At 42.1% G+C, this 14929-nt stretch overlaps 1 protein-coding gene across 1 annotated transcript; it reads left to right on the top strand.

Moving 5' to 3' along the window:
• Positions 1 to 204: 204 nt before the first annotated feature.
• Positions 205 to 14646, top strand: LOC141787515 (ras-related protein Rab-8B). The gene is made up of 8 exons (XM_074665983.1): positions 205 to 492; positions 11118 to 11178; positions 11281 to 11341; positions 11454 to 11531; positions 13503 to 13592; positions 13851 to 13916; positions 13990 to 14040; positions 14137 to 14646. Exons 1-8 carry the CDS (start codon positions 369 to 371, stop codon positions 14224 to 14226), a joined length of 621 nt encoding a protein of 206 aa, XP_074522084.1. The 5' UTR covers positions 205 to 368; the 3' UTR covers positions 14227 to 14646.
• Positions 14647 to 14929: the final 283 nt, after the last annotated feature.

Genomic DNA, 14929 nt, shown 5'->3' with positions numbered 1-14929 from the left:
TAAGTAAATTAGTTTAGCTCGCAAGCATTTACGACCTCTCTAGCATTTTATTATTATTAGTTTCATTATAAAGCTTTAATTAGAGGAATCAGTGGAATTAATTCCTGCAGTACAGAAAAACAATCATTCGTTGGTTTGGTGCTTTATTGTGAAAGAGCCTCACCGGATGTATGGCGCAGCTAACTTCGTTCGCCTTGAAGCTGGACCATTTCCTGCTCCCTCTCAGTCCCTTCTCAGTGGAACCCAGTACAGAACCAGTGCTCCCAGTGAACCCAGTGATCTCAGCAGAGAGCCGGAGGGCCGACAGTGCGAGAGGAGGCCGGAGGTTCCGTTAAAGTACCGGGAGCACCGGGACAAAGGGCGGGAAAATGGCGAAGACTTATGACTATCTGTTCAAACTGCTGCTGATCGGGGACAGCGGGGTCGGTAAAACCTGCCTGCTGTTCAGGTTCAGTGAGGACGCCTTCAACACCACCTTTATCTCCACCATCGGTGAGTCCCCTCTGACCCTTTAACGTCGAGTTAACCCGGTACAGACTCGAGTTTTAGCTGCCAATGGTTCTGGTTCTGATGGTAGCTAACGGACCAGAGCTAACTGACAGTCCAGATGTTAGCTTCAGGTGACCTTTGACCCCATCAGTGAGCCAGGCGAAATCAATTACCTGATCAGATTATTTACTCAGAGTATTGATCATCTCTTCAGTGGCTGTTTGAGTTTAAGAAGCTGTAAAGTTTTTTTTTCTGAACACTCAGAGTTCACAGGAGAACAAGAAGTTCTCACACCTTTAACCCCAGTTAATGTCGTTATACAACACTGAAAACCACAATGTTTACACTTAATATGACCGAAAATAAGAAGTTATAACTCATTGTACCATCATTAAAGAAACTTTACTGTCCCTGAGGGTGGAAGTGACATGTGGCAGTCTACGCATAATGAAACAAGAAGTAAAAACTATAGTAGGTTTTTTCCACTCCCTCCATAAAAGTCAGTGTCTGTAAGCATCCTATGAACAAAACCCCCTCCACATCAGCTGCTGTTGTCACTGTGATAGTGCTGCTTAAAAACTTTGGAACAATGTCATGCCAGTCAGCAATTTCACTTCTTCCTCTCAAACCAATAACAATCAGGGGTGGGATTAACAGTTTCAACATTAATACTGGAGGAGAAATGTTACAGAATGTATCTCAAGCACCAGGACTTGAGTTATAGGACTTTAATTTCAAAGTTAAGAGCTGTGGATTCATCCCCTCTACTTTGAGAGCCCCTTTCTATCACCTGTTTTGGACACACACTTTTTTTTTCTGTTATTATTTGGAATGTACAGCGACATGTTTTCCTGCAGTTTTTGTTGTAAAGTCTGACAATAAAGTCCAGACATCCACTGCTTTTTTCCCCGGGTCATGGGGGCTGCAATGCCATCAGCAAAGACCAATGACCTCTGTCTCCAGCCACTTCTAACAGGTCTTCTGGGGGGATACCAAGGTGTTCCCAGGTCAGCTGAGAAATAGAATCACTCCATCATGTCCTATGCCTACCTCGGAGTCTCTTCCTACACGGACATGCCCAAAACACCTCCACATGGAGGCATCCAAGCCACCTCATCTGGCTCCTCTCAATTTGGAGGAGCAGAGGCTGTACTTTGAGCCTCTCCTGGATGTCTGGACTCCAAATCCTATCTCTAAGGCTGGGTCCAAACGCCCTACAGAGACAGCTCATTTTAGCCGCTTGTATTTGCCATCTTGTTCTTTTGGTCACTACTCACAGCTCATGACCATAGGTGAGGGTTGTAACCTTGATTGACTAGTAAATTGAGAGCCTTGCCTTCTGGCTCAGCTTTCTCTTCATCAAAACGGATTGGTATAGCGTCAGTATCTCTGCCGACACCCCCCTGATTAGTCTGTCAAACTCTGGCTTCATTTTCCACTCACCCTCCCCAAAAGCCATAATCTTACTACAAAATATTCAACACATACATGTGCATCAGCCAGTCTGACGAACCTAAACTAATAATTTTAAGACCAGAAGTAAGAGAAGTAAATTCTGTTCTTCCACTGTGAAATAACTATATCTGTTAATCTCTTTGGGTTTAAAAAGTTGTAAATCTCACTGTGCAGCAGCTCTGAAAACTTGCCAAGTGAATGTGACGGGGCCCAGCTGAAAGTCTGTGCAGAGCATATTTACATACCCAGCAATCAGGTCAGTGGCGCCACTTTTAACAGCTTTCTCTTTCACTATGTCATAGTGATCTGCACTAAAAAATCTGTGATAAACTTCAAACTAAACCAGGTGTTGAAAAGTCTCCTCAGTTCTATACAAGTGACTGGTTAAGGTGGGCAGCGTGGCTTTTGGCGAGAAGATAGCTCACTGTCAGTTCTTGTTGCAAGTATTAGCAGGAAGTGTTTGAGGTTGTGGGTGCTGCATACTGTGTTTGTCTGAAGTTTGATTACATTTCTATGGTTAGACAGTTTCATTAAGCAGACGCTGAAATGAAACTGTAAAACTGATTATAAAACAATATTGTAAAACAGTGGCGTGCACAGGCTTCTTAAAGGGCAAGGGCACATACAGCATGTTCTTGCCACTGAAGAGGTTACTAAATTCAGCATGTTTTTCAAGGGCACATTAACACATGTTTTTGCCACCTGAAGGGCACTTTATGGGCATATTTAGGCTCCAAAGAATAGATAGATAGATAGATAGATAGATAGATAGATAGATAGATAGATAGATAGATAGATAGATAGATAGATAGATAGATAGATAGATAGATAGATAGATAGATAGATAGATAGATAGATCCCCGAAGGGAAATTCATGTTGTGTGGGCTCATCTTCCAAAGATTAAAGAATTAAAAACTCTGATAGCTGCAGGGAGGAACAATCTTCTGTATCTCTCAGTCCTGCAGCGCACAGAGGTGAGTCGTCCACTGCTGCTGTTTCTCTGGTCAATGATGGCGTGAAGTGGGTGATCAGCGTAACGAATGATGGCCACCACTTTCTTCTGTGTATACCTTTCCACCACAGCCTCCGGTGAGTCCAAACTGGATTCAACCACAGAACTCGCTCTCTTCACCAGTTTTTCCAGTCGCCTCTTGTCCTTCTGCTTTAAACTATTTCCCCAGCAGACTGCACCATAAAACAAAACACTCGCTACCACAGACTGATAATACATCTGCAGCAGCTTTCCACAGACATCAATTGATCTGAGCTTCCTTAAGAAAAAGAGACGGCTCTGCCCCTTCTTAAAGAGTGCATCTGTATTAAGGGACCAGTCCAACTTGTTGTCCAGATGTACACCAAGATGTTTGTAGGTTGGCACCACCTCCACGTCCACCACATGGATGTTAACTGGCTGATGGCAGAGCCCAGACTTTCGGAAATCCACAATCATTTCCTTTGTTTTTGAGGTGTTCAGTATGAGACAATTTCTATGACTCCAGTCACAGAAAGCCTTTATCAGATCCCTGTATTCAGATTCCTGTCCATTTTGGATACACGCCACAATAGCAGTGTCATCGGAGTATTTTTGGATGTGACAGGACTCAGAGTTGTATTTGATGTCTGCAGTATAAAGTGTGAATAGGAATGGAGCCAGAACAGTTCCTTGTGGAGCCCCCAACCTGACAAACTGTGGCCTATCTGTGAGATAGTCTGTGATCCAGGAGACAAAGGATGGGTTCACTCCTATGTCTTTGAGCTTATCTCTCAGTATCATGGGCTGGATGGTGTTAAATGCACTTGAAAAATCGAGGAAGGCACTTTAGTGCAGGTTTTGGCTCCTAATAGAGGACTTGAGTGTATTTTTGCTCCCAAAAGGGCACTTAATGCACATTCTGGCTCCCGAGAGGGCCTTATAGTGCGTGTTTTGGAGGAAGAGGGTACCTAAGTGCTCATATTGGCTCCCAAGAGGACACTTGCCCCCCTCCGTGCACACCACTGTTATATATAACTAATAACTCAGTGGGGCAACAGTATGATATTCAGGTAAAAAGATGCTAAAGGGTTTTTGTATCAGCAGCTGTGGCCTTGTGCTGGAGATAAAAAGGTGTTTTTATATTATAGTTATACTAAAGGCTTTCAATAGCATGTTAAAAAATTATTAGTGAAGGGGTGGTTGTGTAAATACCAAGGTGAGCTGGGCCCAAAGTCATAGAGAGTCTTGCCTGGATTGCAGGACAGGACATCGCTCTCCTTTCCTCTGTCTGAGATGGTCTAGTAGCTCCTCAAGCTAGCCTAAGACAGACACCACTCTTACAGCTAGAGGGTCATCAGGCAGAGGGTGTCCGATCTCCTGAATATCTGCATGGCTGGGATTTGATCATGAGCTCATCAAACCCTGAGTGAAATGTGACACCAGCTCCTTGGAATAAATGAATGAATGAATGAGTGACTGACTGACAGTCTGTGCCAAGAGTGAAGCAGCTGAACATGTGGTGTCAGTCTGACACACTTCTTCTCTGACTTTTGACAATAGGATGAACAAAAGAGCTCTTCTTCTTCTTCTTCCTTTTCTTGGTCATGAGCTGGTGTTTGCACAGAGCGTGTGTCGATGACTCGATCTTTGTTTTCCTCATTGTAGTCTGTACTGCTGTGAGCCCTGAGTTCATCCTCTACCAGCAGGTCAGAGGTCGACAAGCACACGAGGAGCCTCTTTCTCACTCACACACAGACTTTCTAACAGAAGACCGACACACACAAATATGTCTTTCTCTCTGTGTTTCCTGTTCGTCAGAGTGAGCCGTGCAGAGTGTGTCTTCCTGGTGGAAACAGGAAGTGGGAACTGTCTTGTTCACTCTGTGTGTTTTTGTGTGTGTGTGGTGGGGTAGTGAGCATTTTTCATTTTGTGTAGCAGTGTCTGATTCTGCAGTTCAGATGGAGATGCAAATAGAAACTTCAGACAGACTTAAGATATAAGCTGATGACACAGCTAAATATGCTCATTGTTTCTTGTTTTGTGAAAAGCATCATCAGGATGAGGATACAGCCATATTTCTATTGAGTGTCTTTACACAGACATAAAAAAGCAAATGTCTGCGTTTTGTCAAAGTTTGACCTCCAGATCATTTTTGCGTGGTATGTGTAACAAACTGAGACATGTGGACGTTGGAGAGGGGACGCTGCCAGCCTGGTAAACGTTAGCCACACTCTGTAAACCTCCTGACACAGTTTATCTGCTGACTCATGTGATCCAGCTGTGTGACATACATTCTCTTACCCTTAGACCGGTCAATACGCTGGAATCCATGTTTTCCTTAAAGGGGACATATCATGCTTGTTTCTCCTTTTCACTATGCCAGACTAGGATGCCTGTAAAGTATTTCTGCCCTCAGTACAAGTCATTTAGTTCCTTCATTGCCCCACAATAGTATTCTCAATATCCTCATTTTAGGCCATTCTGAAGATCTCGTTGAAACGCTCCGTTTGGAGAATGACCTCCAGTAACCTCGCATCACAGCCCTTTGTGCTCTGATTGGTCAGTTCTATCAGAGGGGCGGAGGGCGTAGAGCCAGGGGGCGGTTTTTGCAGCATGGCAATATTTTTAAAATCGCCATATTGAATGGAGCAGACCGAGCGAGTTTGCTGTTTGCCAAAACTTCACCGTAAGGCATTGATAGCACTAATAAAATGGCAGAGTGTAGGATACGTCCTTTTTGGACCCCGAGTCAGACCCGGACGGTTCTGCAGCTCAGGAGGAAGAAAATCCACCTCGACACAGATCATCTCAGGACGCTTCAGTGTGGTGAGTCAAACTGGTACTGTAACATGTATAGTTTATACGTGGAAATATAGGCAGACTTCACCAATAAACTATTTCTATAACAGGGCTCCATCCTGCTCCTTCACTTTTCTCTGTCTGCTTTATCCATCATGCTGAAAGTGTCGTCTACAGATCGCCTCTACCGTCAGTTCGTCACTATGTTATTACCGCAGCATTACACACATTATTGTGGTCCAGGCTCACAGTATATGTCAGAACAAGCATGCAAATATCACAGTCTCACAAGTATTACGACATCTGCTAAAACTACAGTCTTTTAACTACTAATTCACCATGTAAAGCCGAGCTGCTCCGCAGAGCAGAGTCCCTGCATCCAGCACTCAGTCACGTTAGCCAAAGCTAGTAGGGAGCTTTATTTATACTCGGCTCTTGGTGCTCTTAGTAAAACAGCATCTTGCAACATTTGTTAAGTGAGTGTTCCTTGAGGAGGTACCATCAAGGCTCACTTTAATTCAACAAATATGATTCATCATTTACAATGGAATCACCCAACAGAGTACGGGTCTTTTCAGAGAAAGGTATTGGATCGGCATTGGCAACACATATCATGAAAAAATTGTACTGGATCGGATGTCAAAAAATCTGTATTAGGACATCCCTGATTTTCTTTTTCAGCTTCTCATCAGTGAATATCCATGCGGCCTACTGCTATCTGTGCTACATGACCAAATATAGAGCATGCTATTAGCTGTGAGCACTTCTGACTGATTCACTGGGAGCTGTTAGCTGCTTCTTCACCACACAGAGCATTGGGAAGAGTTTGAGAAAGTGTACCGATAAAATCCCTTTTATGATAAGAACATAGTGGGGAATTCCCCCCATTTTGAGGCCCTGCAGTCACTCTCCCTTTGTCTCACACACAATGAACTAGGCCTGCACAATATATCGTTTGAACATCGCCATCGCAATTTGCGCATGCGCAATAGTCACATTGCGTATGTGATGTGACCTCGCATTTCCCCCATTTATCGGAGAAATGGAAAAAAAGCAACGGAAATTGAAACCTATTCTATTTTGTACAGAGTCATGGCCTCCTGGATCCCTTTCCTATACAGCAAACTTCATCATTCACAGATAAACCCCTTTAGCCTGGATTTAACGGTATTATAGGAATACTATGGTGTCATTGTGAGTCAACCAAATTCTTCCCAAACAGAGATATTCAAGTCATCTGGTGAATTTTTTTTTTTTTAAATATCGCAATATATATCGCAATATATATATCGCAATATATATATCGCAATATATATCGCAATATATCGCAACCCCCCCTAAAAAAAATGTCAGTTTTTTCCATTATCGTGCAGCCCTACAATGAACCCATGATGCCAGTGTTGTAATATTTGTGTCCCAGAGTGTGATTTTACATCAGGTCTTGTCCTTACAAGCATTAATAGCTAAATGAAACCCTCTGATCCACGCTCAGCAGAAGAAAGACTTTTCCATTACCAAGCTTGGCTTTACAGCTCCATTTTTGGCAGGCAACATAAAAAGTCTAATGACTCACCTGTGAGAGTTTGGAAAGCTTCCCTTATCAAGATTTTTTGGGGCCTTTTTGTGGGGAAACCCAAACGGCAGCATTTAAGTAATCATGAACCTGTGACGGTGAACTGACAGTCTGTGACTTGATCAGTCTTATAGAGTTAGCTTCATCATTAGCATTCATTAAAGTGTTAGCATGTCTATTACATGTGTAACCCATGTATTGCGTTCACCTTGACACTGAAAGCACACATCATTAAGACACCTCCACCTGGCTCTCAGCAGTGATGTCATCAGAAATGACCATCTGAATGTGTGAGAGTGTGTGTGAGTGTGTCCGCCGGTTTCTCCTCCAGTTCAGCTACTCAAACTGGACGAATTTTAAACGACATCCCACAATCCCTTGCTGCTATGGTCGGACAGAGGATGCACTGTCACCACGCTGCCCGGGTCTCGTGAGAGTCAGCTGACCTCTGGCTGTGTGTGTGTGAGTGTGTGTGTGAGAACGTGGAAGTGGGATGTGTGTGCAGTATGTGAGGGATGTGACACGGATCTTGGGGATGGATTTATAACGGACTGAACACAAAGACACATTCAGAGAAACTGACCCACAAACTGACTGAAGACCCGAGACTCTGATCTGTGGGTCAGAGGACACTGACACTGTGTTAGAGATCAGTTTATGGATCAGTGTCTGAGCTGACTGATTTGTTATGTTGTCAGTAAAACGACAGGAAGTGATGAATGTGTTTTAGTGATGGAATACAAATACAAACACTTCCTTTGATTGTTTTCATTCAGTTTGCTGTTTTAAATGTATCAGATGTGTTATTTCAACGACTGTCACTGCACAGTATTCTCACTGAACAAAGCTGTAAAAAGTCAGTTTTTGCAACTGTTAAAGGGGCTGTGAAGAATTTGAAAGTGATCTTGGAAAATTCTTCCTTTTAGGTATGTGCCTGATTGTAATCCACATTTTAAAATGAGATTATCAGCGCCAATGTAGGCTGTTCGAAATGCTACTTCATAGCTTCCCAATGTGGTCGAGCAAAACAGGCTGATTTATGGCACATCCAAGTCTCTATGACAACACCATGCCAGCTGTATAACTTTAGTAGTGAGTAGATATATCTGTGTCTTTCTCTGCTGAAAAAGATTTCTGTGATTAACTTTGTAGTGATGGTGGACACGAGCCTAACTGTCAGACAGAAAAAGGACAGAAGAGCAGAAGAAAGATAAACAGGAGAGAGATTGTGCACAAGCTAAAGGCTAAAGGGGTTAAGCTGTCTGTGATGATGTCCATTCCAACCCACGTGCAGTTATTCTGCAGTGGTCTGTTCAAACTTGAGAGTCTGTCAATGAAATGAAGAGTGAGGTCACATTAGCTCTGCTTGGTAGATGACTGGCAGGACATAGCTTACCAGGATTTAACGTTTCAGATTATGGACATGCCTCACAGCACTGGTCTGTCAGTGCTACGTACGAACTACTGTATGAACTGACAGTTTGCTTGTTGACAGGTCAGCCTACGGATATGTTGTCACACAGAGCTGCTTGTAGCGCTGCATAAAGCCAGCTATTGATGGACAGTACAAACTGACAAAGTTTGTACTGTACTAATACATACCTTGCCTTGTCATGTTGTATCCAGTAAAAAGTTGTCTTGAACAAAGAAAATTTGTTCAAGAACAAATATGTGGCTGTTTAAAAGTCAAATTTTTATGACAGTGCGCGTGAGACTCTGGACCAGAGGGTGGCAAGTCCAGTCCAACAGATCCTCCGCATAGCCTCTAAATCTTTTTTGTTTTTTACTTTGTTTTAACTGCATGAACGAATTTGTTGTGGAATATGTACAATTAATGTTAAACCACTGATGCCAGTGTAATTATTTAAAAAAAAGTAAACTCAGAGTTGTTTATTTTTTATTTTTGACTTGAGTGACTGTGCTGTCTTTGATCAAAATGATCTGTAACTGTTTATTTAAATTCTATGTATCAAAAGTACTAGTAGTATTGGTACTAGGTGTCGTCGAGTACTCAAGAGGGAGTACTCGTACTGGTATCGGTCTGAAAAAAAGTGGTATCGAACATCCCTAACAGTAGCTTTAGTTACATTGTAGCTTTATTGACACATTTTAGAAATTCGAGATTATTTTACAATCCCAAAATGAACACAAAACAGCTTAAAACTACAACTTTAATTTATTGCACAACAGCATATCATTGCACATCAGTGCTTGAAGTAAACAATGTGTTTGCTCTGTGGGCTAAGTTAGCATCACTGTCATGCTACACTGCTACACATGAAGAAGAATGAGGTTATATTACAAGTTGCAGCTAGAGACTCTGACTCTGTAAGAAAAGCTAAAATTTGAAGTTTGAGTTCAAATGGAGAGATATTCTTATTGATTACTGACATTGACGTGATGTTAACACCTGCATTATGCTGTTTTGGTAGTGATAGCAGATAATAATGTTAACAACAACATGAAAAGCCCAATAAAAGTGTGTAAAATGATCACAGAATCAACAGGAAATGAATCAGAAGCTACATGACGGTACAGTTCTTTTCTTAATGTAACAGATGTAGTACGGTGACACTGAACTTTTTTGGTAGCGTATAAAAATGTTTCCTCACACATGAAGTGAACAGTTTAGTTTGACTCTGAGGAGCAGAGAGGAGGAGGAGGAGTAGGAGGAGGTCACTGACCCACAGAGCTGCACGTTTCCGTTCAAACAGCAGTAACGTGGTTTCACTTCCTGGTGACGGAGAAGAATGAAGGGAGGAGGAGAGACAACTGAATGTTTGAAACTCAGTCTGTTATACCAGACGAATTATTCCTCCCTCTTTTGATCTGAGCGAAACCGAAGAAACACTTTATTTTATTTTCTATTTCTAAATGTTTTCAGATCATTAGATGGTTAAAAATATTGATCTGATCTCCATCAATGTTCTGCTTTCGCTAAGAAAACCTGGAAACCCCTCTTAAAGAAATAATCAAAACTTCTCACATAGGCTAAGTAAAGTGGATTAATAGGCCTGTTGGTGGCGCTACAGCAGCTATTCAAAGAGAATAATGTAGCAAAACAAATTGGATGATGTTTTCAATAATTCACAGATTCGTGGTTTATAATTTAGAGATACATACAGTCAGAAATTCTTTATTAATATCAAGCAGGGAAAATCAGAAATATACATAAACAAACCGGAAAAAGCTGATATGATACAAATTTCATCAGTTCACAGGTCAAATTGGTGAGTTGGAGCTAACGTACTGAAAATAAAAAAATAAATGGACGTCATCTTGCTCAGCTCAATGTGAGGTAGCCACAAAAACTGCTCCCCCTGGTGGCTGGCTGCAGTATAGGTCAAAGGTCTCCCCAGTCGTTCCAGATGGGCTGTGTTTTTAGTGTTGATGCTTTAAATGGAAGGAGTGCCAATCATCTTCCTCGGTGTGTTGGGTGAACTAGCTGCTGACACACAGGCTGGTGAAGCTGATCAGAGTGTATAAGAGGCAGAGCAGGTCAGTGTGACGCATACAGGGATTTGAACCAGCATCACCGACATCTCCTCGCTGCTCTGAGCAGGAAACGCGTCAGGAAACCGAGCTGTCAGACTTCTTGGAAACAGATTTTCTCTCTGTCGAATCAGGAAGCGACGTTTGACTCACTTTTGTTTGTTAAAAATATCTTTAACTTCCTTTTCAAGCTGTGAGTCGCACCCAGTCAGCCGACAGATTTAACACAGAGAGAGAGAAGGGAAACAAACGCACCCTGTACGTCAGACGGGTGGGGTCTAACAGAGCAGAAAAGTAACAACACTGAAGTTAAACGAGCTGACTTTGTGTTTCAGGAATCGACTTCAAGATCAGGACGATCGAGCTTGATGGAAAGAAGATCAAACTTCAGATTTGGTGAGTTTGGACTCAGAGCAGGACGCCATCATCATCATGATGACACACGGCAGTGCCATTAGCGCTATCAGCCTTCACTTAGTCTGTTTCTTGATCTTGCAGGGACACGGCAGGTCAGGAGAGGTTCAGGACCATCACAACAGCCTACTACAGAGGAGCTATGGTAAGACCTGTGTGTGTGTGTGCATGTGTCAGCTAAATGTCAAACACTGCTCGGGCACTTCCTGCGCTGACATCACTTCCTCTGCAGTCACTTCCTGTCTTTTGTGCTACAGGGCATCATGCTGGTTTACGACATCACCAACGAGAAGTCCTTCGATAACATTAGGAACTGGATCCGCAACATTGAGGAGGTACGCCATGACATCACACGCCAACATGTGACCAGACCATGTAGTATTTTAATTTTTGAATAAATCTGAATAAACTAACACACGCACTTTATTCCAGAGAGACAGGCCCAATCTCAATGTTCACACTCACACACGTAAAGTGTGAGGGCTCTCGCCCTGACTTTTGGGGCCCTTAATGCACCCTTTCCATAAGTCGGTTAGTTTGCAGACTAAGTGTGAGGGAACTACCCACAGTTCCTTGCCATGAGGTTCCCAGGGGTAACCCATGAATTCGGCAGGATGAACAAACCTGTAACATGGAAACATGAAAAAAGAGACAAACAAGAATCGCAGAAATTAAAACCACAGTTGATGTTTCAGAGACATACATTTGTCTGTCTTTCAGATAGGGCTGGGGGTAAATGATTATTTTTAAAACGACTAATCGGGCAATTATTTTATCGATTAGTCGACTAATGTAACGATGAATTGGATGATTAGTCTAACGATTTTTTTTCTGTTGTTCAATTATTTCAAAACCACAATGTATCCCAAATAAATGCCAAAACGATCTCTCTCATAATAGAATTTATTAAACAACACTGTTTTGCACAGAAAAATGTAAAATATAGAATAAAATTATAAAAAACAAAAAGGCCAGTCTATTAACTCTTACAGTCAGAATGTGTATAATAGCCTTAATCTACCCATATCTTTACATCAACACGTACTGCTAATTAGGCTAATGTATTAAGATTCTTCATTCATTCATTTTCGAACCGCTTATCCTGTTCAGGGTTGCGGGTGGCTGGAGCCTATCCCAGCTGTCATTGGGCGAGAGGCAAGGTGCACCCTGGACTGGTCGCCAGTCAATCACAGGGCTGACACATAGACAGACAACCTTTCACACACACACTCACACCTAGTCACAATTTAGAGTGATCAATTAACCTGATGAGCATGTTTTTGGACTGTGGGAGGAAGCCAGAACCCACACATGCTCAGGAGAACATGCAAACTCCACAGAAAGGCCCACAGGCCAAGCTGGGAATCAAACCAGTGACCTTGCTGTAAAGCTGCATCGCTAACCGTTGCGCCATCATGCAGCCCATACTAAGATTCTTCATTTTCATATTCCTTTCATTCTTGTGGATAAATTGTTTTAAATAAATTCTTTATTCTTTATTTCATCGGCTCACCATTAGCTGCCACCAATGCAGCAGCTCAGCAGCTACTCTTCCTGTGGTCCACATTTAAAAAAACAACAACAAAAAAACACACAAAATACAAGTAGCTATCAACTACATACAGAATGAAATATACAACAACTAACAATAAACACATCAAGATATACATAATTTGATATAAAAAGTATCAGCATTTACAACATGTATTACAGTAAGAATTCATCAGTGTTTATTAATTGGTGTTAGTTTTTCTTTTTCTAGTTTCTTAAAACTGGATTTACTAGGGGCGTATTGTTAAAGTTTTCAATTATTTCAATCTAAACCTTGTTCAGTAACAATTAATTCTGCTGCTCAGGTGAGCTACATGGTGACATACATGTATTTTTTTATGAGAAGTGGCAAAGTGTTGTACCAACCCAAGTTTTACCATTTTGAGCTCTGCAGACTTACTCACTCAGTCACTGAGTGGGACATTGAGGTTCGGCCACGGTCACTCTCTGAGTCTGACGTGTCAGAGCTGCCATCTGCTGGACAAACTGTGTATCATATCAGTTTTTAAAACTTCATTTTTTTAATTTCCTTGACCAAAAACCTTTTTTAATGTCTTAAATATTATTTAAACTCTCTCAGCTTATTGGCTGATTTTGAAGCAACTGTCACTATTTTTTCTTCTTTTTATTTTTCTTGACTTTTTGGTGTTTTTGCTCTTACAGTGAGTTTAGAATAAGTGTCTTTTGGGGTTGTGAGTGTAACAAGTATAAGTCGTGGTGAGTAATATCTCCTGTGCGTGTTTGTGTTTGATCAGCACGCCTCTGCAGACGTGGAGAGGATGGTTCTGGGGAACAAATGTGACATGAACGACAAGAGACAAGTGTCCAAGGAGAGAGGAGAGAAGGTGAGATTACGCTTCCTTTTTTATGTCCTCTTTGTTTACAGACACATCAGATGATACCCTAGCTTCAAATCTGACAGCGTCAAACCTGTATATTACAAAAACCAACTACTAAAAGCAGATATTTTTTTTTAAACTCTCAAACCATTAACATATTTTCTACAAAACTCTCTAATTTCTATTTTTGGAGCTGTTCTGATCTCAAACAGCTGAACGTTAAACTCTGTCACTGACTTTAAAGTCTCTCCTCTCGTCTCTCAGCTGGCCATAGATTACGGGATCAAGTTTCTAGAAACCAGCGCCAAGTCCAGCATCAACGTGGAGGAGGTGAGTCCAGATCACACATTTCTCATGTCACGTCATGTCCAGAATATTAATCCAGAACTTTCTGCTCCTTCAGGCTTTTTTCACTCTGGGCAGAGACATCATGACGAGACTCAACAGAAAAATGGTGAGTCTGACACAAATCTGCCAAAGTCCAGTTCCTCAGAATGCTGGGTGATGATGAGGATGATGAAGATGACTGATTTCTGATCTCCCCCTGCAGAATGACAACAACCCAGCAGGAGGCGGCGGCCCGGTGAAGATCACGGAGTCCCGCTCTAAGAAAAGCTTCTTCAGGTGTACACTGTTGTAGGAGGAGTTTCCCTTCTCCCCTGTCCCTCTTCATCCCCCTCCTCCTCCTCTTCCTCCTCTGGCTGCTGCAGGACTGAAGCTCTGACTGCAGGACGGAGCGTCGCTCAGCCGAGGGTCGAACCTGTGTAAACAAACCTGCGGAAAGAAAAACCTGTGGAAAGAAAAACCTGTGGACACGTGAAGAATCAAACTCTTCGTATCAAATCTGCTCCATCAGGAGTGTCTCTGCTTCTTGATCTGCTCAGACCTTCATCCTCACCTCCTCCTCTTCTTTGTGCTTTAACTCGCTCTCAGAGGATGTTTACCTCCTTGGACTAAGTGGACAGCGTTGTGTTTTGGGTCAGGTGTTTGCAGAAGTTCGCCCCCTACAGGCTGGAGGAAGAAGAGAAACTTTAAGTCCAAAGACTGAAGAGGAGCCTGAAGAGGAGCCTGAAGAGGATCTGATCAGATAAGTGATGAATCTTTATTGAAACGTAGAGGATGAAGAATTTTAGTCAGTCTGAGGAACGGTTTACAGACTGTTACAATCAGCACACACACGTTTCTATTTATGAATTTATGAAAAGAGACGGAAACATTTAAGAACTATTATGCTTGTTTTATCAGTTCAAGAAGGAAAGAGATCAAAAATGTTGGATGTCAGAATCTAACGTCAGGAGAAGAAACTCAATTTGTGATGTCACTAATTGGTAAATCTTTAAAGA

This window comes from Halichoeres trimaculatus, unplaced genomic scaffold, assembly GCF_033239565.1.
Source record: "Halichoeres trimaculatus isolate MK-OKI-2021-1 unplaced genomic scaffold, fHalTri1.1 fHalTri1_scaffold_3, whole genome shotgun sequence".
Classification (NCBI taxonomy): Eukaryota; Metazoa; Chordata; class Actinopteri; order Labriformes; family Labridae; genus Halichoeres; species Halichoeres trimaculatus.
Note: the sequence above shows the minus strand (reverse complement) of the source record. Positions and strands in the feature narration are given on the sequence as shown.

Coding starts and splice junctions, on each gene's coding strand:
- LOC141787515 (XM_074665983.1), top strand. CDS start 369: ATGGCGAAGACTTATGACTATCTGTTCAAACTGCTGCTGATCGGGGAC. Junction 493..11,117: donor CACCTTTATCTCCACCATCG/GTGAGTCCCCTC, acceptor TTTGTGTTTCAG/GAATCGACTTCAAGATCAGG. Junction 11,532..13,502: donor GGATCCGCAACATTGAGGAG/GTACGCCATGAC, acceptor GTGTTTGATCAG/CACGCCTCTGCAGACGTGGA.